Genomic DNA, 27,680 nt, shown 5'->3' with positions numbered 1-27,680 from the left:
AGTCTTGCCTGGAGTTTTTCTTTTCCTGGGCTGACCACCAGGCTCCATAGAACCGAGAAAAAGCTGGGTAAGGAGAGCGCTTGGTCTCTCGAGGCTGGTGGAGCAGGAGAGCGGGGGTGTCGGGGCGATGCCCTCGGAACGAAACAGCTCTCGCTGTACCTGCCCTGCTCTGGAATCAGAACCGCTGAACTTTTCCTTCGTACTTTTGGCTACCGGCCAGGGCAGGGCCGCAGCACGGACTTGTGCCTGCTGCTGTCCCCTCGGAGCTCCATCCCGGAGCGGGGCCTGCCGGTGCCGCGGGGCTCGATCCTCCTGTCCCGGTGCCGCGGGGCGGGGCGAGGGGCGGCCCCGCACCGCCCCTCAGCCCAGCGCGCACGTCCGCCCGCCCGCCCCACGGGAAATTCCCCCTGAAAAGGGCGGCGAGCCCGGCAGCCGCGGCCGTGCCAGTGTCCCTGCGAGGCGTGCGGGCCCGGGCCGGAGCCCCGCGGCGAGAGGCGGGAGCGGAGCTGTCAGCATGGCCGGTGAGCGGCGGCGGGGCTGGGCTGGGCGGGGGGCTCCGAGCGCTGCCCGCCCGCCCTCGCTGCCTGTCTTGGCGGGTGTTTACTCTGCGGGGCCGAACCGGCGTTCGGGTGGCTTACAAGGCTGTTCCGTTCCAAATGGGTCTTAAAATTGCGCGGTGGGAGCGTTTAGGTGCTAAATAATCGCGCGGGTCCCAGTCTGGGATGGAGACAACAAGCTTAGAGGTTGGGTCGTGGTCATCGGGATCCCGTTCACATCGGAACTCGGCTGTGAGAATGCAAGTGAATGAGAAATAGTGATGGCACAAATGAAAAGTAATGCAGATAAGGGGTCCTGCTCTGAGTAATTACAACAAAACGCACAATTAAGTTTCTAGAGGCTAAATGAAACTGAGTTTGTCATCCGAGTTTCGGGAGGCGTCTGTTTGGTATCTTTCTTAGGGTTAAAAAAAGCCCCTAAATTTGAAACTTGGCTATACTAATTCGAATAGTATCTCTAGGCAAAGCTGCTTTTCAGAACATGAGTGTGTGTTCTGTTCTCTCTTAGCAAGGTACGAACTTTCACTCCTGATAAATATATAGGTGTGCCAGCTATCAACGCGGGGAGAAAACAGCTGGGCTTGTGCTTTAAATGTTATGATGTATTTTAAACTCGCAACAATGAAGCAGGAGAGAGCAGTTTCGGGTTGTTTTTTTTTCTTCGTGTCTTTATGTATTTTCAGTGTAATTAGGAACCAGATAAGGAATTTTTTCTGCGGGGGAAGTTTATAACTTCCTGGTACTAGCTAGCTTTTGTCGGTTGTTTTTTTTTCTCTTTTAGTTGCCGTTTTGTAATGTAACACGATAGTAAAGAGGAAGTTCACGAGCGTTGTTCGATCTCTGTTAGAATTTGTGCAGTTTATGGAGCCCTAGGTAGATTACTGCTTTCCCAAATCAAATCGTGTTGCGGTTCCAGTTGCTTTTGCTTAAATTGGGTGGGGTGTGCTGTGACAAAGCTTTGCCATCCTCCCGCTTTGCCTGAAGTGTTGCAGATTCTTGCTTTTTAGAAATGGCAGACTTTGTGCCACCAGGGATTTGTTCAGAGCGGTGACAGAGTTAAATAGCGACGCATCTCCCATCTGTGTCTCCCTGCAGGCCGGAGGGTTTCGGGTGATACTTTCACATCTCCACAAAGACCCACAGCTGCTCGGCTTTCACATGCAGGTGTTGATGGAGAGTCTGTTCACCCCTGGCCCTGCAAGAAAATGACAAATTGGGCAGTTCCCCCAGAGCCTGCTTGCTTGGAGCAAAGGAATGAGACAGAGCCCTTGATCGGGTTGTCACACCTCCTCCCTTGTGGCACAGGCTGTGTTGAACTTGAAACTCTCACAGGTTTCTTGTCATGGAGAGGTCTGATGGAAGTCTGCTCTGAGTTTTAGGGATTGTCCTTTTGTTACTCTTTGTATTGCTCAAAATGTGAGAATAAAACACCCTTCAGTTCTTGAGTGATCATAACTGGCTGAACTCTCACAGCTGTCATTGCTTCTCCCTCTTTTCCTTGCTGAACTCTCAGAGCTGTCATTGCTTTTGCCTCTTTTCCTTGCATATATAACTGGGACACCTGATCTTCTATATCCTCTTTAAAATTATTCAGTTTATTAAAACAGAATAATTTTAAAGAGAATATAGGAGATCAAATGTCCCAGTTATATATGATAGTTTGGGTTATCTACCTGATGGGAGGTGATCAGTTTAGAAACTGCATTTTGACTGACTGTTAGAAAGGTCTATAAAGAGTCCTGAACAACAGTTCCCAAAGGTTCTGACCCCAAACACAGTCTCAAGTGGAAGTGCATTGTGCTTGTGAAGGTTTTAAAATTATTCAGTGTTGTATTCAGGGCAGGAGGGGGAAAAAGCAATTCAATAACAAAAAGAATGACAGGCAGGTTATAATGTGCAGCACAATGTTTCTATTGCTAGCATGTGTATAGGCAATTAGAATTAATTACAAAGACAAATTAAACTCTTAAGAACTTAGATGAAGGATTAGCTAGATTTTTTTCTTCCATTTCAAATGCTTTATGGAGTAGTTGTGGGCAGGCGGGTAATAAATAGGAATAGCTGTGTGTTTCTCCTCTAGAATTAGTGAGAGTTTGGGTTTTGGTGTATCTCACATTTGTTTGACATACAAAGCAAGACCTGTGGAGGACAGGTCTGTAGTGTGTGTGTGGGAGCTAACAGACCTCTGTGTGTGTGAGAGAGCAGATTGTGACATAGTTAAGCTGTGCCACTTCCAAGCACATTGCTGATTTACAGAAATAGGGAACACCAGACACTTGGCTGCAGAGTGCTGGTAATACCTCTCACAAACACTTCTGTGTGTTTCCTCTCTGCACAAAACATGATGACACTGATAATCACAGCAGAGATGATAACATGATTCTTGAATAGAGAGAGAGGCAGCCAAGACAAAATGAAGTTTAATGTTTAATCTCTGGAGGCTGCTGTGTCACCGAGCTTTACTTTCCCACAAACACACCTGCTGCTGAGCGGTGGCTTTACCTTCAATGACATTTGTTTCAACCACAGCCCTGTAAAGATCACTGAGCCCAGAGCCTTAAAATAAAGGGCTCTTGAGAGGTGAGAAAATAGCCCTCTCAAGCGAGCATTGCTAGAACAGAAGGGAAATTGTTGGTTAAAGCAGCAAGAGTTAAAGACCTCAAGTGATTGCGCTCTTGTGGTGAGCAGCGAGGCTCTGGCTGGTTCTGACAAATACACAATGTCTGTGGGTGTCCTGCATGTCTGCTGGGCAGCTATGTAAGCATGAGAATCTCCCAGATTAGGAGGCACTTTGCTGTAATGTGGTTGTTTTAACTTGAACACAGATTTTTAATTTATTAATGGATATGTGTCTGTATTTGTGCTGATCAATGCAATAGCAATAGTAAGCTGAAGTGTGGAGGTTAAAATAGCCGTGCACAGATGCGTGAGCATGGTTTTGTGAGAAGCCCAGACTTCTGCTCTCTCTCTGAAATCAGCTTTACGTCATTTCTAGGTTTTTTTGTTATCAATGCCTGCCTTCCCCTTCCCTTTTGCTTGTTTTCCAGAAAGAGAAAATATGCAAAGCTCATCTAAAGGAGAGTTAGGTAAAGAGCTGGAAGTATCTAGAAAAGGGTCCATCCCCCTGAGGAACCTAGACTAGACTAGTGGCTAATGTGTATTTAATGTGACAGCTCATGGCTGGTGATCAGAAAGTTACTTAAAATCTACCTGGTGGGAGGCAATCAGTTTAGAAACTGCATTTGACTGAGTGTTGGAAAGGTCTATAAAGAGCCCTGAACCACAGTTCCCAAAGGTTCTGACCCCAAACACAGTCCCAAGTGGAAGTGCATTGTGCTTGTGAAGGTTTTGCAGAGGCTCCAGTTGTTGAAGCCCATCCAAGAGCTGCTCTCACACGGTGGAGGATGCAGTTCCACCCCTGCTTGTAGGTGTGTGACAGATAAATGTGCATCCAGGTCACACTGAAGTGATGTCTCACATGTCGTTCTTTCCATCCATCCCTTCTCTGCTGCTCTTGATTGCTTTATCTCTTAGGTTATAATATTTTCCTACTTTGGGTATGAACTGCTGCAGCACTGGAAATCTTTTGTGATCAACAAATCCCAGGCATAAAGTTCAAGCTTTGTGTTGGCAGAGGTGCCTAAACCAATATAGGTGCACAAAAGAGAAGCCTTTATTATGGAGTTAGGGTTGGAATCCACCTCTTTGCCAAAACCTGTGTGCTGTGGATTCACAGGCAGCACAGACCTTGGGCAAAAGGAAGTTGGGGTTCTTTTACCCTTTCAGCACTTTCAATATATTTAATAACTGTTTTGCTTATTATGTTGAAGTCCAAGCACTTTTTTTCAGTGCTGTGCCACAGGATATTGTCTGTCCTGTTTGTTTGTGATGCTCAGCCTTGCTTGAGGAGGATGCTATTATGTGAAGATGACAGAGAGCTCAGTAGACATTTCCATAAGCTACGTTCTTCTGATTGTGTAGCACTGTGATGATTCAGCTTCAACAATATTTACTTAGCCTCTTTTGTTTGTTTTTCACATGCCATCCCACTGTTGTCACTGTTTGATTGACTGTCCTGTTTGATGTTCTCAGTGAGATATATCAAACAGCTTGTTGCTGTCTGGCAATAAAACATCACTTGAAGAGTTCTTAGGCTCTTGCTAAGTTAATGTCTTTCTAACCCTCCCCCCATTTAAGAGTTCTGCTGTCTCTCATTCTCAGCTATCACTCTGTCTTTCCTGAAAATCTCCCTTCTGACAGCTGCCCAATACATTTCTGAGGTTTCATTGTCTGGGGAGATACTGCAACTAGAAACCAGCCCCATGGGAGGTGGGCAGCTCAAAATGTAGAATTCAATACGAGCAATCAGGTATTTTTTGAGCTCACAGTGATAGTGAGCTTCCATCCATTAGGAGTATGGGGGTTTTTTGCATAATTTGAATAGTTTCTGCTGCACTCTGATAGGAGCTAAATCAATGAATTCTGAACAAACATCTTCCCTTCCAGAGGATGCTTAAGAGAACACAGCAGTTGACAGTATCAGTGCTTGGAGAGGACAGCCATTCTTAGAACTGTAATATTCCTAAAAATGTTGGATGATGATTTGAGAAATCCCAAATAATGATTTGGGTTTTGTAGTATAAAACCTTCTTTCATCAGACACATCTTCTACAATGGTTAAAAGAAGCTAAATTCTAGAAGAGATGGAGGGAGGGGTGTCTTTTTTTGCTAATTACTTCCATGGTGTTGATACTATGGATGTTTCATCCAAATCTGTTCTCTTTCCTTGTACCCCAGCTTCAACATGTGCATGTACATAAAAATAAAGAGTGGATTTCCTGAAATCCACCAAGTGGATTTCAGACCAAGTGGAAGGATGGTAATGTAAATCAAAAGTCTAGAAGTTCTAATTCTTGCATCTTCTGCTGCTTTTTAAGCTCTCTTGTGTCCTAACATTGAAACTAATTTATTTTGAAGGTGGCCCTGAGCCCTACATTGAAATATTTGAGCAACCCAGGCAAAGGGGCATGCGTTTCAGATACAAATGTGAGGGAAGATCAGCAGGCAGCATCCCAGGAGAACGCAGTACTGAGAACAACAAGTCCTTCCCTTCCATCCAGGTAAATTCTGCTTTTATCCAGGAATTAGCAGTGCCTGTGTGCTCGTAGCTATGTGTTGGACTCTGCACTGTAAATACAATGCTTTTCATCTCTCCTTTTGGGATTCTTTCCTTGGCATGCAAATGGAGCTGCAGCAGAGTGGGAAAAGAGTTACTTGCTCCTGGTCACGAAAAGATTTGGTTTCCAGGAGGAGGAGAAGGTGCAGAGGTGGTTTACAAAGTGCTGCTAGAGGGGCCGCAGTGAAGACTCCAGGGCTGGGAGCCATTCATTAGCAGCTTTCTCTGTGTGCACGTCTGCTCTGCTTTCTTAGCTGGGTGACGTGGGTTTGGTTTTAAGGTTTGGACTGCAGCATGAATTTTGGGGGAGAGTTGAAGGAATTTGCCTACAAAATGTGGAAAGGCTTTGAAAGGTTGCTGGGCACAACATGAAAGAAGGCGCTTTATGCAAGCGAACAATCACCCGTGATGGGGAGAATGGGCTCTGCAAAAGACACCAGCATGAAGTGTGTGAAGGCAGAACTTCAAAATGAGCTCAGAACAGGGAACTGAGTCCTCAGAGCATCTGCAGGGATGATGGGTGGGGTGGTTGCACCATGGATGGGTTGGGAAATCCAGAATGGAGGGATTCAGGGTAGCCCTGAGAGCTGTGCCGAAGCAGGGACAGAGACAGCGGAGCTGGAATGGAACCACTTGGGCAGCAGCTTTCATAGGCTGGACAAAGGAGACCGTAGACAGGTAGGGTAAGAGAAGATCCTTTCTGATCCCCTTTCTGATGTTTAAGTTGCCAGTGTTTCCTTGATCTCTTTCAGTTGAGGAAGTCTGTCAGAGCTGAGATTAGAGGAGAAAGCTCAAATTTAAATGGGAAGTTAAGAGCAGTTGCTATCTTCCTGCCCAGGAACAGAGGCTGTGTATCTGTGTTTGCAGAGTGTGCCAGCATATAAAAACCAATGGGGAGCCCAAAATGGAGTCTCTGGAATCACAGCAGGACATTGACAGATAGAGAAGATGTGAGAAATATGAGATGGTTTATGCTGAGGCAAAAAAGCTCTTTAAGAGGGAGGGTTTGAGAAGGAGAGTGTTGGTAGTCATGTTGAGCAGCAGAGTGAGTCTCTATTGCACAAAAGCAGCTGTGGAAGCTGCTCCAGCCCTGCAGCCAGAATCAGTGAGAGAAGAAGCAAAGCAGGGTTCCCTTTGACTATCCCAGTGCCAGGTTTGGTTAGGGAATGCAGGAAATGGAGATGGTGCCAGACTCATTTTTCAGCACTCTGCCAATTGAACAAGGAACTGTGTGGGCTGTTGGCAAGAGCAGAGGCTTGCACAGACTCTCAGCCCCAGTCTGTGTCAGGGCACAAGCTGAATGGGCTGAATCAAGCCTTGATTCTTCTTTTCTTGGGCTGTGCTGCACATGAAGGCCAGGCAGAACCCAGAGGGGAGGTGGGACATGAGTTTGTGACCATGCAAGCCTGGCCAAGTTTGTTCTTTTGAAAGGTGACTATTGATGACAGAGCTGATTGTGCTGATAGCAGGTGATTTCTAGGTGAATTCCTGCCTCCCTGGAGCCCGTGGGAGGCTTTAGTGCTGATTGGGTTCCAGGGGAGTCCCCTCTCTAGATGGAAACGTGAAGAGAGAGGCCAGGAAGAGATTAAATTTCGTGGTGTGGTTATGAAGATGAACATCAAGGGGGAACTGGAGAACCAAAAGCAGCTAGATCAGGCTTCACATTCATGGGGCTGGGTGTAAAGGGAGGGAGCAATGATGTAATGGTTGCAGAAAGTGAAGGAGCAGTGGAAGTATCATTTTAAGGGTAAAAAGTTACAGTGGCTTGTGTGAAGACTGAATGGAGCCAAAGTGGAGACTGATGCAAACAGATGATGACAGGTGAAAGAGCACAGTTCAAGTTAAGGATTTGAAGTGTTGACTGAAAAGGATACATTGTGGATCCTTGGAGTCTCAGGAAGAGGAGAGGGACTGTTACTTATAGGGCAGGGGAAGTGGAGGAGGAAAACTCACCTCTGCACAAACATTGCCTGAGTAAGTCTTGTATTTGCTTTCAAGCTTTTATGTGTCAAACAATTGAGGCCAAACTGTTTTTCCTCCTTTTTTTTTTTCATTTTACACTCCCCCACACTCGGTGACTTCACTGGTAGCCATCAGCTTGAGGTTGCTTTCATGCACCTGAGAAAGGAGCATTGAACTGGCTGATGACTGCTGTGAGAGCTCTGGTAGGAGCCTGAGACTTTGCTGCCCAGCCTGAGTGTAAGATTGACTACTCATCTGAGAGTTAGTTGGGAAAAACCCAACAACTTCAGAGGGGATTGTGTCATGTTATCCTGTATCTGCTAAGATCCTCTTTCACTACTTAGTGTTCCATGCACAGGTATTATCCTCATCCCAGAGGTTTTATGAGTTTTTTTCCTAAAATCTTTGGAGGTAGACTTGTTCTTCAGGCAGCATTTCTGTATGGTCCCCTGGGTAGCTCTGGTGTCTTCCACAGAGCATTTCAGGATAGAATTGATTTTCTGTAACAGCTGGGGGCTGATACCTAAAACCTTGAAAATATCCCACATTTTTTTTGCAGATTCTGAACTATTTTGGAAAATTCAAAATAAGAACCACGTTGGTAACAAAGAATGAGCCCTACAAGCCACACCCCCATGATCTGGTTGGCAAAGACTGCAGAGATGGCTACTACGAGGCTGAGTTCGGGCCAGATCGGCGAGTCCTGTCGTGAGTAATGCTGTTGCTTGGGAATTTGATTAATTGTGCAAGTGATTTGCTAATCTTTTAATCATATTAATGATTAAAAGAGCAATTACAATGCTGTCTTTGCTATAGTTTACTAATCTGTCCTGGGGAACTTCCCCGGAAGTATTTCCTTCTCTTTTTGATATTACATGTGTACTTTTTCTTTCCTGTCACCCTTTTCTTTCCTTCAACCATTCCCCCAATGTCTGTCTTCTTTTCCTTTCTCCCACTTACTTTTTTTAGCCTTGTTCATTAATACATCTTACTCTTGAGCATGACTCTTTCCTACATGTAAAAATGATGAGTAATAGAAAGAGTAACAGCATTAGAATTTTTGCTTCGTGGCAATGAGGGAAGTTCACACCTTCCCTGGAAATTGTATTTGGACTTTGTGGAGAAAGTTTGTAGTGGCTGAGTATCATATAATCTAGAAGACAGTGATTGTGACACATCTGGGAATGTTGGTGGCTGTCACTGCTGTTGCTTGTTGTTTGGGTTGGGGTTTTCTGACTGAAGATATGGATTCTGCTCAGGCCCAGCTCTGAAGAGTAAGTGTGCCAGGGAAGGATCTGCATGTGGGTGCAGAGAGGAAAACTCAGGATGTGTGCAAGACATTCCTCAGTGCTGTTAACTGTGTTTGAGATATTCTTGTATTTGGTGGTGTTTCCTCCAAGTTTACCAAGTCTCGTGTAACAAAACAAAAGCAGAATAAGCTGCAGCAAACATGGAGTGATTATTGCTGGAGAAGGGAATTTAGAACTGGCAAGCTGTTTGTGGTTCACAGTTTGCAATGCAGGAAATATGGAAGTAGGCTATTGCTTTGGGGTAAGCATAACTGAGCTGGGAAGAAAATCAGGTGAATATTTCAGTGCATAAGTAGCTCTTACACAGAGTTCTCAGGCCAATGGGATTCTGTTGGTGTTGCTGAAATTACTCCATGTTTACGTGGGTTTAGTCAGTAGGACACTATTAAAGGAGAGAGCTGAAGACACATCTGTTTTGAAGGTGGTGATTTATTTCACTGATGGTGAAATAAACAGTGGAGATGCTTCTTCAGCATCCAGCCTGTCAACGGAAGGAGCAGCCCAGGCTGAAGGGATCAGGGATGGGATCAGCATCCAGCCCAGGCTGAAAGGATCAGGGATGGGATCAGCATCCAGCCCAGGCTGAAGGGATCAGGGATGTGCTGCAGCATGTTCTGGGGCACGAAGCACCCTGACTTGCAAACTCCAGCAGGATCTTCCACCTTCCTCTGACCATCCATTCACCAGCTTCCCCTTGGTCTTCTCAGACCAAGCTTCCTCAGCCAAGGCCAAAGGAAGTCTGCTGTTCTGGCCCATCCCACTTCCTCCCCTCACTCTGTGCCTGCTGACCCAAAGCAGAAAGCCTGATTGCTTAACTCCTTTTCTGGCCCTGTGTTCCCATCACGGAGTGCAGGCAGACCCTGAGGATTGCTTCTCCTCTTGGCATTTGGTTGCACAAGCTTCAGTGTGGGGGCACAGGCGAGCCTGTTGGAGAGGCCATTGCAGGATGTCACGCCAAGAAGCTCTGTAGATATTTATTTGCAGATTGTGGTTTCATCTCCATTATATGTTTGCATCAAATCCTGTCCTTTGGCATAGTGCCATGTTTCGCTTCTAGCACTGGTGCTTGTTTGCTCCATCCATGAATTCTTCTCAATATTTTTAGGATATGAGCCTCTCAGTTACCTACAGAATAGTAAGTGGGCTGCTTTCATGTTATTGATAATGTGAAACTGTGAGCTTTGTGCTTGACATTGGAGGTCCTGATGGGAGGAGGCTCGACACATTCCCTTTGAAATGTTTCCAGCATTGGTACACTCATTTTTTTTAACAAATCATTGGTTGCTTTAAGATGAAAGAACAGTATGATCCATAATTGGATCTGGATGTTTAAAGTCATTTTCCTTTTTGTGGCTGGTGACTCAACCTTCACATTCTTCTCTTCGTGTCTGTGTTGGAGAAAAGCCTCATCCAGTACTAGTGAGCAGGAGATGTCCTCTGTCAATAGTGTTTCTGGCTCTCTACTCTTGCTGAGCATCCCAAATTGAGCAGAAATCCTTTTTTTTCTCTCAATAGAAGTGAAATTATTAATCACAGATTTTGGGCTGCTCTGAGTAATTACTCTGCTTTCTGCTGTTCAAAGTTCCCCATGCTTGAAAGTTCCCAAGCATTTTGTTCTGCCTGTGGTATAATGATCTTTGTACTGCTGCCCAGAGTTGATCAGAGCCCTCCCTGGCCGAGGCATCAAGGCAAGGCTATGAAAGTCAGAGCTTGTGGGGCTGCCTGTGTACTCAGGTTTTTTACTTCCTAGTTTCTTCTCTCTGCAAGGATGATATCATAGTTTTCTTAGCTGTTTGTAATTTTCTTCTCTCTTCCTACTTCTCCCTCTCTCTTCTCGTTATCTCACTTGCTTCCTGTCAGTGCCCATCGATGTGAAACCCCAGAGCCCTGCTGGGGCTCTCAGCAGTTCCTCCTCTGCCCCAGCTCTGCCTAGGCATGGCTAAACACACACTTTCACTGTGACAGCACAGCCTTTGAAAACTGACAATTGATGTTTGATAATAAATTGGTAATCTGACAATTTCGGGCCGCTGAAAAGCCTCCTGTGCATGAGAGGCTTCCTTTGGGGGTATAAAGAGGAGCTGCCCCTGTTTGTGGGCTTGGAGGTGTGCTTCAAACAATCTGTGGAGCACAGTGGGTGTTCTGAGGGGGGGAAATGATGTGTGCTGTGATCCAGCCCTAAAGAAAGTACTTCCTGCAGGAGCAGGTGGCGGTGGGATTGCTCATCAAGGTGCAGTCCCAGTGTGAGTGTCAGTAGCCACGACAGGAACGCAGAGTGCTGTAGTGAATGATGAGATGCTGCTGTGTTTTATTTTCCCCTGGGTCATGCCATGTTCAGTTTGCAAAGGAAGCCTGTGCCTTCCTCTGCCAGCAGAGGTTCTGGAAGTGGAGCCTGATGGCAGAGGGTTTGGGAGCCTCTGAACACAGACAGGGGAGTTTAGGGAGATTAAACTTGACATCCTGCTAGGATAGGCTGGTTCAGAGGTGTACCAGCACTCTTGGCAGGAACAAGGACTATCTTTAGATGCTCTTTTGCTGAAGCAAAGAAGGTTTGTGGAGTTTCAAAGAAAGGGAAATGGCTGGGACTTCTGGAGAAAGATGCCTGGCACAACCCCTCTTCAGAGCTTATTATAACATCATGAAACACAGATTATTTCTATTTTTTTCTTTTTTTTTTTTTTTTTTTTAACTTCCTGCTTTTAATCCACTCAGCTTTGATGATGTCATGGTTTTTCCATGTGGGAAAGAGTCAGCCTGCCTGGGACTCCCCCCACCTCCTGCATCAGGGCGACCTGAACTTTATGCAAATCAGGAGGAGCTGAGCTCTTCAGAACTTTTCCATAACTATGTGAGATTTAAAAACTTGTTTTGACCTGTTTAAAAAAACCCCTTTATAATAGTGTTTAAGATTTACATTCCCTGATAAAAGCAGGAGAGCAAATCCTTTAACTAATGCAAATTACCAGGTTTATTGATTACAAAAATGATTGTCATTATAAATCACCCAAACTCAGTATCTTACTTTTTAATCACTGTAGGTTTACTGCAGAGTAATAAATTTTAATATAGAAATACATATTTTTAAGAATGTAAATTATTTAGAATTTTATTTTAGGATTTTTTTCCCTTCTGTGTCTGCCCTTACTTTAGGAAAAACAGCATCTTTGCTATTCAGGTCTTGTACACCCTTCTAAAAAGAAGCTTTTTTAAAATTTCTGACACTGGATGTTATCACACTAATCAAATATTTTATTTAATAGTCTACACTGAAGATGTTATTAGTTGCTGAAATCTGGCCACATATGCTTCAGTTTTCAGAACCTGGGCATTCAGTGTGTGAAGAAGAAAGACCTGAAGGAATCCATTTCTTTACGAATCTCAAAGAAAATTAACCCTTTCAATGGTGAGTGGAAATCAGCTGGTTCTCTTGGCAGGGTGATGGGGTTTTGTTTGTCCTGTCCTGCCTTTGCTTTTGGGTTGGAGCTTTATTTTCTTCTCCAAAAACTCTCTTTCTGAGAAGCAGTCTTCCCCTTCTGTGTCCCTCCCAGTCTTTCTTCCCAGTCATCACATGATGCATCTATTTGGATAGTTGCCCTTTTTCTTTTTCTATTGAGTTTTTGTAATTCCCAGCAGCAGTCTGAGTTGCTGCTTGGACTGAAGGAATGGGATAGCAGCAGAAACCTTTCCTGGAAATGTCTCCAAGTATCTTGGGAGTTGGATTTCCCCAGTTATGGCAGTGATGAGAGTAAAAGACTGAATTAGCATAACTCTTCAACAACTTAAGCCAGTACAAATCTCACTTGTCACTTTCTCATCTCATCTCTTCTCTTGCTGTGTCTCTTGTGGCCAGGCCAGGGGGCTGATGGCCCCCTGGGAGCTGCCCCTCACTTGATTTCACAGCATGGCAGCTCAGAAACCCAGAGCAGGACTGCAGTATCAGGGCTGGGCAGGGCAGGGCTTGGAGCAGCCCGGTGTGGTGGGAGGTGTCCCTGCCCATGGCAGGGGGTGGAACAAGATGATCTTTCAAGTCCCTTCCACCCCAAACCATCCTGTGATGCTATGGTTGGGCTCATCAGGGTCAGAGGCAGGGCCTGCTGCTGCAGAACCACACCTGTGAAGGGTTTTGTTTGACGTGACTGATCTGTGGGCTGCTCTCAGGAGGAGTCATCCTGCTCTCCCCTCCATCCCTGCTCACACACTCCCACCACTTTCCTCACACCACCACACACAGGGGCTGCGTGGCCCCACAGCGAGTGCTCCAGTGGAAAACCAACTTGAAAGCAAAAAATGAAAAAAGGAGAGTGGTTTCCCTTCAGATAAACTTGTTAAACCAGCTCCCCTCACAGCAATTTTACTGCTAATTCTCTGCACAGAGGTGGTGGGGAGCACACTGCAACATTTTTTGGCCAATTGCAGTGGGACCAGCACATGCAGAATGCAGGCACAACTGGGGGGAATGAAATTAAAAGCATAAATACCCCCAAATTATTAGCTAAGCAATGTCAATGTAGTCATGCATTTCTCTAAGTGTATTTCCCCAAGCAGGGCCTTGGAGATTCTCCAGACACTTCAGTGGGTTTTCTAATACCCACAGAACTCTTGCTATATTCAGGTAAGATCCTTAATGGAGAATTGAGAGCTGGATTTCTGGCTGGCTTTAAAAATACATGTCCCTGAATTGGGACAGAAAGAAGGATGCTGAATTTATCACAGAATAAGAAATGTCTTAGCTATTTTTCTTCACTTTAGAGCAGCTGTTTGGAATCAGGCTGATGGCCCTGATGACCCTAGTTAGGATTATCTATGCACACAGTATTTTGACAAGAGTTTAGTTCATCAGCACAATTTAAACACTTTAAGGGTTTGAATTGTGTTGCCTTGACTCAGCCAGCTCTACCTTGATTTCAAGCAATGAAAGGGGAACTTTTCTTTAGAAGGAAGTAGATTTTTACAGTTGTTGACACTTGACTCCACATCCACTAATAAATTTTGGGCGATCACGGAAAGTTGAGCTCAGTAGAATCCGGGCAGATCCTGGGCTGCTTCCCACCAGTCCAGCAGTGGAGGGGGCCACTTTTCTGCCCTGGCAACAGGGGAGAGCCTGCCTGGGTGACACACAGGGGAGAGCCTGCTCTGGGCAGGGGCTGTGCTGAGAAGGGGCCGCTGGCAATCCCCAGCTGTGTCACTGCCCTTCGGCACATGTTAACATGTCAGCACAAAGCAGAGCCACTTGAGAGCGGCCTCCAGGGCAGTCCCATGCTGAGCAGAGCCCAGAAAGGCCTGGGACCAAGGTCTAATAAAACAGAATTAGTGACAGGAATGTTTTTATGTGTTTATTTAGTTGATCAGAACAGGGTTTTGTGAGCAGCAATCGCCGCAAATGTTTGCTGCTTGACAAGGTTGAGAGTTTTATGTATGGATTTAGTTTGTTTTTTAAGGTCAGAGGAGTGTTGGTACATTTTCCAGGATTGTGCAGGCTGTGCTGAATCCATCCTGCATTGTGCTTTACCTCTGTGTCTTCAGAGAGGCATCTGGCTACCCTGTTCAGAGACATTCTAGAGCAGGTCGCAAGTTGGTGTTACTCATTTCTTGTATGACATCATCAAAGGAACTTCATGGAAAACGAGCCTTCAGGGTGCTTGTGGGCTGGTAGGCTTTTCTTTTTTCTTTCCCACTTTCTTCTGGGACAAGCATTCCCTGTCCTGAGCCTCCTTTTGGGGAAGAGAGGTTGAGTATTGAACCTAAAAAGAACTGATGCCTACCTTGGAATCCCTGGATGATCAGAACTTGTTGGCAGATCACTACCGTGTGCCCAGCTGGAGGTGCATTGGGTCATTTTTGAAGTGCATCTGTGTAAGGCTGTCTCCCTATGAGCTCCCAGTGTTGGCTGGCAGCATTTGTGCCTTGTGAAGTTTAGCACAGGCTGTAGGAGCTGTGTGCATTCACTAGGATGGATGTCTTGCAATCAGGTTGCTCCTCTTGTGTTAGCCTTGTTTGAGAGAGAGGGAATTGCTGTTTCCACACCGTGGTTGTGATCCGTGGAGTTCCCAAAGCACGTGCCATGTATTTTAGTCCTCTAACAATCTCAAGAATTCTGGAAATCCCTTTTGTCTCTCATTTCTCAGCACTCCAGGGAAATGGGGCACAGTGTCAGCCTAACATGCAACTGGGATTACTTGGCATGATGATGGTGATGATGATGATACAAATAGCACAGCATCGAAGGAGCAGAGTTACTCCGCCAGTGGAGCTGGTCCATGTCTGCTTTCTATGGTGTTTGTTTTCTTTTAGGAGCTGTTGAGTTGTGCCATATCCTTGTCTTCCCATGCACTGTCTGATGTACAGCCAACTCAAATTAAAAGAAGAGCCAGTTTTCAGTTAAGAGCTTTTGTGAGTGGGTGTGACTTGACATAGAGACAACAATTGAGTTAATAACAACTGGAGTTAATTGTCAATGAGGAAAAGCCCTAAATGTTTTCTTTAAATTATGGAAAAACTGTACTCAGTGTTACAGTGCAGTGTTACAAAGGACTGACCTTTTTCTAGCCAAATGCATGGCAGCACAAAAACTCTGGACTCATGTCAGAGTGAGAATCCCCAAATTCCAGGCAGTTTTATCAGCGGGGATAACCTGACTCTCCCTGGAGCTTGGCTCAGTCCTCCTGCTCCTTTGCAGCTGCTCGTGCTGAGGAGCATGCAGTTCATTTTCAGGCTCTCCCCTGCAGCCCACACCTCAGCACGTCTGCTGTGCCTCCGCAGCGTTTCCTTTGCGTTTCCCTTTCCGCCCGCCGGCGGCTGACCCTGCGCTCGTCACTGTGCCGTGACGCCCTCGCCCTGCCCACGCCGCCCCCTCCGCGCTTCCTCCGCCTCTGCTTCCATGAGAAACCCCCTCTCCTCTGCTGCTGCTCTCCTGTGTTGTCCCCAGCATCCCCCTCTCCACCTGCGCCAGCTCCACAGGGAGTGTTGTGGAGTTTCATGGATTCTGTGAGCGGCTCTTGGCAATGGGTTGAAGGTGTCTGCTGTAACGATCTCCTCGGACATCACAAGGAGCTTTCAGCTTCTTTTCTTTTATTAAAACAAATGTGCAGCCCCCCAGTTACATCCTGAGGTGTAAAATCTTAGTAGTGAGAATCCCTTTGGAAGGGGCACCGAGCAAACCACTCAAGGGAAGCTGCATGTCCTGATCAGGGCATGGCCCTGGCTTAGCTTTGGGAAGCCCTTTGCTCCTCTGCTCTCATGCAAATGCTCCTTTCTGCTCATTCCAACATGCATGTGTTAATAATGAAGGACAGCCCCCTTTCAAATTGTTTAAAAAGGAAAATTACCAGGTAGCAAGACAAAAATGCTGACTTCTTTATTTATTTATGATAGAAACAGAAACTGCCAAAGAAAGGTATCAGGAATGTACAGAGGCTGATGGATACACTCGTTTAAATCTGTTTCAACTTCACCTTTTTCACACTGAATTTAAAACAGGAAAGGAAACCAGAGAAACACCGTCTACACAAAACAAGTGCAGAGTTTTGAAAGTTGTAATTTGTATTCCCAGTTCTTCCTTTGGCCAGGCCATTTGCCTCCCCTGCATTTCTTTCTTCTGTAAACCAGGGAAATGAATCCACAGAAGTTTGGACATTTGCTGACTGTAGAATGGCATCTGAATTTTAGCTGTTTGCATTCATCAGCTCCCTGAGTTTATGCTTTTTGAAAAATGGGTGTTGTTGATGCACGTTCTGTTTCAAGGTACAGGTAAAATTTTCTCTTTTTTTCTGCAAAATTGATTGAAAATTACCTTTTGTGGATCTCAGTGGAATAAACAGGTGTGGGTGTATTGGGAGAAGAAACACTGTGCTGCCACAGTCCTTCCCTCCCGTTGTTCCCAGCTTAACCAGGACTCTTCATCAGGGACTGTAGTGATAGGACAAGGAGTAATGGATTCCCAGAGAGGAATTTAGGTTGGATATACAGAGGAAATTCTTTAATGGTGCTGAGGCCCTGGCACAGGGTGCCCACAGAGAAGCTGTGGCTGCCCCATCCCTGGAAGTGTCCAAGGCCAGGTTGGATGGGGCTTGGAGCAACCTGGGGCAGTGGAAGGTGTCCCTGACCATGGCTGGGGATGGATCTGGATGAGCTTTAGGGTCTTCTCCAGCCCAGACCATTCCATGATCCTGCCCCTTGGAAAGTGTTAGTAAAAGGCTGCCCCAGCACAGCAGTGGCTGCAGCAGACACAGGCTGGGGGATAAGCTGGGTCTGAAATGGACCTCCTGGGCACCAAGAGGGACCTGTGGCTTGCAGCCCATTTCCCTGCCTGGCTGATCCTGCTGTAAATCAGCAGCAGCCCTGGAAGAAGCTCTGCTTCCACCGATTCCCTTGCGCCAGGGCTGCCTGTCGTGGGAACCAGCTGGCTGCAAACAAGCCTTTTCCTCTTCCCTTCTGGCAAGATAGTTCTGAGCCAGACCAGTTCCTTGATCTGATTCACCACATGAGAGCCGAGCCAGCCTGAGCAGTGCTGGAAAGGTTGGGCAGAGCCACCTTTGGCAGCAAAACCTCGGGCATGGGCCGAGTTAGACTGCCCAGTCGGTATCAGGGCCAAGGGGGGTATCTTTGTACTCCAGGAGCAAAACCCTGCAGGCAAACCACTTCTGTCTCATCCCTTAAATGAAACTGAGCTCCCAGCATATCCCTAAATTAAAAACCCTCATCTGCGTAAGAGAGAAACAACTCATGATGATTATTAATGATGTGTGTTCCCCACACATGTGGGGAGTGATGTGTGATGATTATTAATGAGGTGTGATCTCTGGGGTGTTTTAACTGGTGGAAGGTCATTCTCTTTGACATCTCATGTGGCTCATGTGGCCCTGCAGCCCCTCAGTGACAGGGGAAGGTCACAGGATGTCCCTTTGCAGCAGGGTGAGATGTGCTCTCCACAGAGCCCCCTCTCTGACTGTGTCACACCACATTGCCCTGGAAGTTTCCATGCAGGTTAATCTGAGATGCCTCCAGCGCTGCCCACTCCAGATGGGTGACATCATTAGCTGGATGGTGGGCTCTGTGTGAGGTATGTGCTGTTTGATAGGTGTTATCAGTCAAAAAACCAAACCCTTGATCATTTCAGTGTTCAGAATAAACTTCCACTTTCCCTGATGTATCACCTCATGAGTGAACATCAGAGCCCTTAACCCCCCATTAAATTAATCATATAAATGGCATTTTATTGGCCTTGCTGGATGTTGAAAGCTAATGAAATACTAAAAAATCAATAAAACTATAATTAGAAATTAATAAACAGTATGCCCGACATTACCAGCATCTTTAATTTTGTTTCCAAACTTGGACTTGAATGTTGGTGTGTTCAACCCAGAAAGTCTTCAATTTTGTGTTACAGAAACAAATCCAGCAGGTTCGCAGTGGAATTCAGTGGAATCCCAGCAAGGTATCTCTGGATTTTAGAGACAATATCTTGGAGACAGAGACAGCCCAAACCTGATGCCTGGGAGCTGCCTGGATCAGCCGGCTCAGGTTGGAAGGAGTTCACAGTTCAGCCCATGTGGGGTGTTTTGCCCACACTGGGACTGTGTTGGTCCCTTCCCACCATAGTGGATTAGGGAATTATTTCCAAGATAATTATTTAGTAAAGCTGAGAAACCAGCATTTTTTGCAGAAGAGTTGTAAACAGATCTATAATGAAATTATTTAGTTATTGTAGTGCCTTTCCAGATGAACAACAAATCCTCCCTGGGTTTGGCCATAACTGCAGGTTTTCCTTTTTGCAACCCTATTACCAGAATCTTGATGATTGGGGTTGCATTTCTTTTACCATGGTGCTGCTGGTTTTTTTTATGAGCATTTTTTACATCATACTCTGTATTTACCTTAGAATTTTAGTTATTTTTAAAATATTATTTTAATTTCTTTGAGTTGCTTCTGAAAGCTCCTTGTAAAGTTTACGAATAGTCCTTCATGTGTTCCTGTGTGCAGAGTTAACTACAGTTAAAGGATTTCTGCCAGTGAAGGCTATTTTTTATAATTAGACTGGGCCATCACAGGAGTATACCCAGGCTTTTGGTTGGGCTCCAGCTCTTTCAGCTGGATCCAGATGAAGACACTAAGGTGTGGTACCACACAGCGAGCAGCAGTCAGAAGAGGAAGTTGAACGCTTGCCAAAACCAGAGAACTCCTTCCCTTTTTGTTTTTTTTGGTTCTTGTGTTGTGTTGGAGCCTTTTTTCACCACACCTGTGCCCCCAAGGTGCCGCATGGGATGATGTTTTTCCTTCCCACCTGCGATGCCCCCGGTTTCTGTCCTGCTTGCGCCGAGCTTGGTGGGGTGGCTGCTCCTCCTCTCCAGTACATAGCGTTCCCAAAATCTTCGACAGCGTTTCCTAACTCTAATGACTGCAGGTTTGTCAGGTTTAAGCCCTCTGTTGTCCCTCTGCACAGGAGCTGGTGGAATAAGATGGGGTGACATGGCCGTCCTCCACCCGGCCGCGCTCCGGGCATTGCTCAGGCTGTTTGTCTGCCTCGGCTTTGTTTGCTTTTAATATTCCCAAGGTGTCAGCCAGCATCCACTCCAAGGCAGAGGCTGCTCTCATATGGACTTCAGAGGGAGCAGGATTAGATGTTTGTTAAAAATAACAGCATTTTGTTTTGTTTGGACGGTTGTCTTGTTTTGAAATTGGTGAAAGCTGTGTGCTTCTTCATATGCACATGGAATCTGGTGTCTCTCTCTTTTTTGAAGCGTGTCATCACAAGATGGAGTTGCAGCTGTCTTGTTCTCCTTTTCTTGCACTGTTATGTTCTTCTTGTGGGGTTAAAAATAGCCCAAGAGGAATCACTCTTGACTGAACACTTCCTCTTTCAAACCCCGGATTTTTAAAGATTCTATTAAATGGTTTATGCAAACATGCAAATCAGGAGCAGTGGTTTTGCTGCAATAGAATGAGCTGTATGTACCCAGTGATTCTGTCCCTTGCCGTTCCTGGCACACCACTCCTGTGTCAGGTGTTGGACAGATTTATTGGGAATTTGCGCAAGTTTGTGGCAGAGGAAATGACATCATTTGAGCATTAGCATTGCTAATGTTCTCCATATCTAGAGTATTTTTGCTTTTGTAGAGTACTCTTAGGCTTCAGTCTGCTGTTAGATGTTTCTGAGGAAGAGTCACATTTCCCTGTGGAGGGCCCAGAGCGGGGCTGAGGCTCCTTTAGCGTGAGAGAGGGCCTTGCTTGCACAACCACAATGTCCTCACTTTGGCTTCAGGGTCAGGAGCCAGATCCAGATTTCGTGCTCAGCTTCCACGCACAGACAGCTTACTCAGGCAAAGGTACTGAATCTGTGTGCTTGGTTTGATTGTGAGCAGGTTTGAGGTGTGAGCACCCCTTGGCTCTCTGCAGTGACCCACATGGTCACCAATGGCTAACAGGAATTTGAGCCCTCATGTCAGGGTGTCCTTGGGAGCTTCCATGATGTCAGGGCATGGATTATGGATTAGAGCTGCTCTCCTGATAGCCCTTCTGCAAGGTGCCCTTTGGAAGTGCACTTTTCCTTCTGTGTTCCCTGAATCAGCTGTACCCAGAGGCAGCTGGGCTGTAATTCAGCCAAATCCAGGTCAGGCTGAGGAGCTCTCTGCTCCAGACCCATTTCCTAAAGATCCTCTTTCAGGGTAGCAGGTGAGCTAAGGAAGGGCATTAAAGTATAAAACTGTGTGTGTCTGGTGACATAGCCAGCACCAACCTGCACAGTGCCACAGGCAGGACTCCCCTGGGCTCAACACTTCTGAAACTCACACAGCTGTTGCTCCGTTTTGTACTCACTGCAGTATTTGCCTTGAGATAGTGCAGATCACAGGCTTGGAAAGGGGAAAGGTGACTTGATTTCCCTTTGCACCAGAGACCAGGAGAAATTGATATTCAGAGCACCAGAAGGACTCAGAGTGCCCAGTGGAAAGTATTCTGAGCTCATCACACTTAAAATTTCACACTTATCAAAAGGTAAAAGGAAGAAGGCACTCAAGTGGGCATTGTGGAATCCCACTCGTGGCAGGGTGGGGACCTGAGCCAGTGATAAATGCTAAAGGTCAGAGCAGGCAATCTAATCAGTACAGCGTGGTCCCCAGGCTGCTTATCACAGCCACGTTTAATCTTCTGCTCTTGCAAGAGCCCTTTGAAAGGGAGGGGAGGAGTGGAGAGCTGGTGATCTGGTGGCTTGGCACACGGCTTTGGGTAGCTGTGAGAAGTGTGGAACAGCTGCACTGCTGCTGGGAGCGGTTTGGGGAGACAGAAACACTTGCAATTATTTTAATTATCAGTACTTCTATTTCAGTGAAACTAAGCCAGTTTCTCATTTTTACTAGCATTGAATGCTAACACAATGGTTTAGTGTCACACCTTAAAGGAAAGTGTCGAATTCAGAGGGGGCTGCTCTTCCCAGAATTGTCCATTAAGCTGGGAATACATGAAGTGTTCAGTAATGATACTCCAAGCCCTGTGTCTTGTAATTAATTAAAATAATGAGTGAACAGAATTGAAATGCTGAGTTTGGGTTATGCATTGCTGGGCTTTACACTGGGAGGGATATGCAAGGAAATGGATCCTTTCCAGCAGGGCTTTCCTTCTTGTGTCACAAGTCTGTATCCCAATGGCTCCACTGATCCCTGCTCTGAAAGGTACAGCTGTGACACTGCTGGTGGTGATGGGGAGAGGTTTCTGTTGTTTCAGCTTCATTCTTGCCCCAGGCATTGCCTTCTATCTCAGTCTCCAGAGGAAAATAATGATACCATGTGGCCAAAGAAAACCTTTAATGGGACCCTAGGATCCCTTTGTACCAAAGTATTTCTCTTGGGCAACAACATTAATTTTGTAAATTTTATCATGCACAAAGAATAAAAAATTACTTTTAAGCTATAGCTACATGAAACTTGTGGCAGGCAAGGTGAGGAACCCAGGCACAAGGAACAACTGGAGAGCTCAGAGAGCTGAGCCTTGTTGGGTGCAGGGAAGGCGTGAAAGGCTTCAGTATCATTGGTGTGAGCAAGGGATTAATTCATGCAGCCCCTGTCCAGCTGGGCAACTCCATCTCTTGTACTGGTGAGGGCTCATCCCCAGTTTGGTGAGGAATTGATGCTGGTTCTGTGCCTGACCTGGGTGCTGTGTGTCCTGCAGTGCCCGAGGAGCAGCTGCACAACATCGACGAGTACGACCTGAACGTGGTGCGGCTCTGCTTCCAGGCCTTCCTCCCTGATGAGCACGGCAACTACAGCATAGCCCTGCCTCCTCTGATCTCCAACCCCATCTACGACAACAGTGAGTACCAATGGCTCAGCCACATGGCTCTCTTTACCTTCCTTTTTGTTTTCTCTTCAGCTTCTTTCTCTTCCTGAGGTCTGTGCCAGCTCTGAGTCACTTCTGTGGCTTGGGACTGCCGGGTGCATGAGTGTCCCGTGGCAAGGCACAGTGAGCAAACATTCAGACATGATCCCAGGGTGAAATGTTGGCTAGCCAGAGTGAGGATTGTCCATAGCATTCCTGGACTCACATCCAGGTGTTTTTCCAGCCCTTGTTCACCACAGCAGTGTAATTGCAAGGAAGGGTTCATGCCTGATGTGCCAAGTGATTCAAGTGATAGTAGTGAGATGCATGGCTGCCTCAAGGCTGATCTGCTTTCCAAGAGTCCTCTGGAGCCTGTTTGTGCCCTTGAGGAGTCTTGCCTTTGCCTTGTGAGGGCTCTAGAAAGTGACTTGCAGGAGAGATTTTTGCCAGTGGGAAACTGTGTGAAGGCCTTTTGTGTCCTGGTTGGTGGCTGTTCCATGTACAGGTGGACAATGGAGGAGTCTTTGGTCATGCTCCAGGAGGGTGCAGAAGTGTGTGACACTCCTTGGCATTGTTTTCCACATTCCACAAAACTGGGCATCCCTAGGGCATCAGCAGCTGAGGATTTTAGCCCCCAGTGTGTGCTGGACTCCTCTGGGAGCAGAGTAGCAAAAGAACTCTTAATCCTGAAAAACTTCCCTGCAGCATTTTTAATTTCTGCACCATGAGCATTTCCGTGCTAAATATTTGACGTCCATTTTAGCAGAAAGTACTGAATAAAATGAATCTGCATTTCCTGAAGTTGTTAGGATTGTGTTGATGTGGGCACAAACCATTGTGAGTAAGCTGAGTATGATCTCAGATGGCTCTGATATAATTAGAGTCTCCTCCAGAACGATCTAGAAGCTGGAGCTGCTAGCATTGTGTCACTGAGAACCCTTGCACTGAAATAATCAGGGCTGAGATAAAAAACTGATGCACCAGATTTGCAGCTCTGCCTCAGCTACCATTTAGAAATGTGCCAAATCATGATTACAGCTGGTGGGCTGATGTCAGAGCCTGCAGAGCTGCTGTGGGGGAAGCAGGGGCGGTGCTGGGTGTCTGTGGGCAGCTCTGACACCCAGAGCCCTCCCTGTAGCACAGCAGCTCTGTAAATAAATCCAACCACACATTGTAAAGAACAGCCCTGCTCAGTTTCACATCCTAGTTGCTTTTAAAAGTGTCAGCCTGCTTAGAGCTGCTCTGTCCTACAGCCAGGCTGTGCCCTCAGGGGACAGGGACTGCAGGCTGGGCACCCCTGGGCTCTGAGCCTCCACAGATCTGCTCAGATTAGGAGCAAAGAGATACCATGGAAGCCAGCTTGGACACTTCAAATCCAGTATTTTCTTCTCTTTCTCATCCTTCATAGCTAGCCCAGCTCTTTCCAGAGAAGTGTGACTGTACCAGGGCACAGGCTGCCCAGAGAAGCTGTGTTTGCCCCATCCCTGGAAGTGTCCAAGGCCAGGCTGGATGGGGCTCTGAGCAACCTGGGATAGGGGAAGTTGTCCCTGCCCATGGCTGGGGAATTGGAAATGGATGATCTTTAAGGTCCCTTCCAACCCAGACCACTCCTTGCTTCTCTGCTGTTGATGCCATTCAAGCACACAGAAGTGAAACATGGTAAAATTAGGCTTTTCCTCACAATTCTTAATTTACCCTTCCTGTGAAGAGCTCACTGTGATGCTGTCAATCACATGGCCCTATGCTGTTTCTGGGTTTGTTTGGTTTCCCCTCCCTTGAAGGGTTCTGATTCATTCAGCAAATGAAGTGGTGTGTGTCATGTAGTGCATGGGGCTGAGCTCCCACTAGAACAGTGACAGTAGAACTGCAGATAGTAACTGCCTAGTGGGGACTGGTGAGAGGTTACCAGAGCTCTACTCTAGGTGTAATCTAGCTGTACTTGGGTAGGAATTGATTCAAAGTGAGAGTCTAAAGCAAATTGGTTTGGTTTGGTTTTTTGTTTGTTTGTTTGTTTTTGGTTTTGGTTTTTTTTTTTTTGAGGTTGATACCATGAGCTTTGATTTTTGTGTTTCTTCTCTGAGTCTGGAATGGGGAGCCTGTTGTGGTGGAGCCTCATGGAGGATCAGTTTCGTGGTGTCCAAGCAGCACCAGCTGGATCATTCCAGACATTTTAAATGTGTTTGGAGCTGCTGCTCCAGAATGGAGCCAGACACCACCAGGCAGAGCGTGGCTCCATCCCGCTGGAGTCACCCATAGCCATGAGATTGTGCAGCTTTCAGTGGGGGCTAATTCATGCTGGGAGGGAGGCAGCTCTCCATCCTCAGCTATCCTGAGGGCTGTTCTTGCACAGCCACAGTCTGGGGCTGGAAGTTTGAGTGCTTTGGGGTGAACCTGCTGCCCTCAGTGAAGGTGTGAAATTATGGAGCTGCTGCTGGACACCTGCAGAGGGGAACAGAGGAGAGGCTGGATGGCCAAGCAGCTCTGAGAACAGAGCTGCAGCCAGATCCTCAGAGAGGGGAATTCTCCTGACTTGCTAGCCCAGCTCTTTCCAGAGAAGTGTGACTGTAGCAGTCACCCACAGAACTGCTCTGAATTCTGCAGCTTGAAGGGCAGTGGGGCTGAGCACAACCACCTCAGTGGGGGAAGTATTTAGGACTGCTCTACAATGGTTAGGGAGTGGTGGCACAGCAGTGCTGGTGTCTTGTGTTTGGAGATAAGCTGTAGGATCATGGAATGTCAGACCCTGCTGCTGAATTTCCTGTATGGAGGAAATTGCTTTGTGTGGATTTCAGGGTGTCACACTCTGAAGTCCCAGCAATTCTGGGTCATTAAATCTGCCTGTTTGCTTCCAGGAGCTCCCAACACCGCAGAATTGAGAATTTGTCGTGTGAACAAGAACTGTGGAAGCGTCAAAGGAGGAGATGAAATATTTCTGCTGTGTGACAAAGTCCAGAAAGGTAACCTGGACTAGGTTTTCTGTCTCCCTTTTTCCCAAATGGACACATTCCTGCTGGAGGGCTGAAACCCTTCAGCACACACCTTGGAGTGGTTTGGGTTTGGAGCTGGGTGGAACAGCTTCCAGGTTTGTGGGATCTCAGCTCCTCACTTCGCTCCCCCTTTTTAATGCTGCAAGTTCTCAGTTTTCCAGCCTGACAAGCACCTTCTGTTTCTCCTGGCATAGATGACATAGAAGTGAGGTTTGTGCTGGACAACTGGGAGGCCAAGGGCTCCTTCTCCCAGGCCGACGTGCACCGCCAGGTCGCCATCGTGTTCCGGACGCCGCCGTTCCTCAGGGACATCTCCGAGCCCGTCACCGTGAAGATGCAGCTGCGCAGGCCCTCGGACCAGGAAGTCAGCGAGCCCATGGATTTCAGATACCTGCCAGATGAAAAGGGTACGGTTCCAACCGTGGGATGAGCTTCTGAGCAGCCATGGTCAATGCAGGGCTCGTGGTGGTGGCTTAATTAATAGGAAATCCACAGTGCTGCTTCGGCAAAGTAGAGTTTGGGGTTTGAAAGTTAGAGCAGTCAGTTATTCCCTCTTCCAGTGAAATCACCAGAATTACTGCTGGGTAACACTGGCATGGTTTGTTAGTGCTGCCATGCCTGCAATGTTTTCCTTTAAGTAATTCCTACTACAACTTGGTGCCACTAGGGAGCTCCTTTAGGCCTTCCTTAAAGGGAAATGCAACACTTTCCCCTTCCACTCCTTTCTCTCCAGATCCATATGGCAACAAAGCAAAAAGGCAGAGATCAACGTTGGCTTGGCAGAAGCTCATACAGGACTGTGGTAAGGAAAATATTTGTCTTTTTCTTCTTGTTTGAGTGAACTTACATTTAGCTGGAGCTGTTCCCTGTAAATGCTGCACACTCATGTTTTGTTCCATCACAGGATCCAACACGATGGAGAGGCCCAAGGTAGCCCCATTCCCTGTGGTCACTCCTGAGGGGAAGGCAATTAAGAAAGGTGGGTTTTTGCCTGCAGTCTGACAGTGCTTTAAGCAGATAGTGCCCTCTCTTTGCTTGAAATTCTAATCTCTTGAGGGTTTGCTCCTGTAAGACAGCGATGCTTCTGACTGTACAGACTTCAAGCTATCAGTTGTGTCACCCTCCGTATGGGCCATAGGGGGGTGAGGTAAGCTGTGACCATGGTCACAGGGGTCTGAGGATGAGGGAAGAGATGAGGATCTGACTCCATGTTTCAGAAGGCTTGATTATTTTATGATACATATTATATTAAAACTATACTAAAAGAATAGAAGAAAGGATTTCATCAGAAGGCTAGCTAAGAATAGAATAGCAAACAATGATAACAAAGGCTTGTGGCTTGGACTCTGTCTGAGCCAGCTGACTGTGATTGGCCATTAATTAGAAACAACCACATAAGACCAATCACAGATGCACCTGTTGCATCTCACAGCAGCAGATAATCAATGTTTGCATTTTGTTCCTGAGGCCTCTGAGCTTCTCAGGAGGAAAAATCCTAAGGAAAGGATGTTTGTGACAGTAAGCAGCTCTCTTGCTGCTGCCTACAACTCCGGGGTCCATCCTGGACAGCAGTGAAGCAAATAGACAGCGGGAACACCCGTGCAATCTTGCTGTCTTTCCTTTGCCTTTTACCGCTTGTGATTTGAAGGAAAAAACCCACAAAAAACCCCAAATCCCTAAAAAGCGGCATTCTCTCCATAGAACCCAACGTGTTTCCCTCCTCGCTGACGATGTCCCCGGGGCTGGGAGCCCTGTCCAACCCGAGCCAGCTGTACGCGAGCTGCTCGCAGCCGCCGGCGGGGCCGAGCAAGCAGGACTTGCTGAACACCCCGTTCTGGGCGCTGAGCTCCCTCCAGCACGGCAGCAGCTTCAGCACCGAGCCGCAGGGCAGCGCCTCCCTGCCGGCCTTCCCCGACGGCAGCGCCCTGGCCTGGCCCGACGAGAAGGATTCGAGCTTCTTCCGGACCTTCGGCAGCGCCAACGGGCTGGGCGCCGCGGGGCTGCCGGGCCCCGAGCTGCAGCAGGGCCTCCCCGGCGGCTCCGGGCTGCCCATGGACACGGAGGACATGGGCTGCGGCAGCCTGAGCCTGGAGCGCTTCAGCGCCGCCGTGCTGGGCAGCCAGCGGCAGCAGCCCCCGCTCCAGCTGCCCCCGGCCGGGCCCGGCGCCGCCTTCCCCTCAGCGCAGCCCGGCCTGGCCGAGCCCGCCTACGGCTTCATGGACGCGGAGGGGCTGGGCGAGCCCCGGCTGGGCCAGCAGGGCGGCCTGCCCGACGGGCACTTCTACGACACCGACGGTGTCCACGCCGAGGAGCTCTACCAGTCGTTCCCCTTCGATAACATCCTGCAGAGCTATCACCCGTGAGCCGGCGCTGCCTGCGGAAA

The 27,680-nt window shown here is 47.2% G+C and overlaps 1 protein-coding gene across 1 annotated transcript; it reads left to right on the top strand.

Moving 5' to 3' along the window:
* The first annotated feature begins 449 nt into the window (after positions 1-449).
* On the top strand, positions 450-27,676 carry REL (REL proto-oncogene, NF-kB subunit). Its single transcript, XM_058019692.1, has 10 exons — positions 450-521; positions 5,535-5,677; positions 8,255-8,403; positions 12,317-12,408; positions 22,164-22,304; positions 25,163-25,267; positions 25,492-25,704; positions 26,031-26,099; positions 26,202-26,276; positions 26,999-27,676. Exons 1-10 carry the CDS (start codon positions 515-517, stop codon positions 27,658-27,660), a joined length of 1,656 nt encoding a protein of 551 aa, XP_057875675.1. The 5' UTR covers positions 450-514; the 3' UTR covers positions 27,661-27,676.
* The last annotated feature ends 4 nt before the right edge of the window (positions 27,677-27,680 follow it).

This window comes from Melospiza georgiana, chromosome 3 (genome assembly GCF_028018845.1).
Source record: "Melospiza georgiana isolate bMelGeo1 chromosome 3, bMelGeo1.pri, whole genome shotgun sequence".
Lineage (NCBI taxonomy): Eukaryota > Metazoa > Chordata > Aves > Passeriformes > Passerellidae > Melospiza > Melospiza georgiana.
Note: the sequence above shows the minus strand (reverse complement) of the source record. Positions and strands in the feature narration are given on the sequence as shown.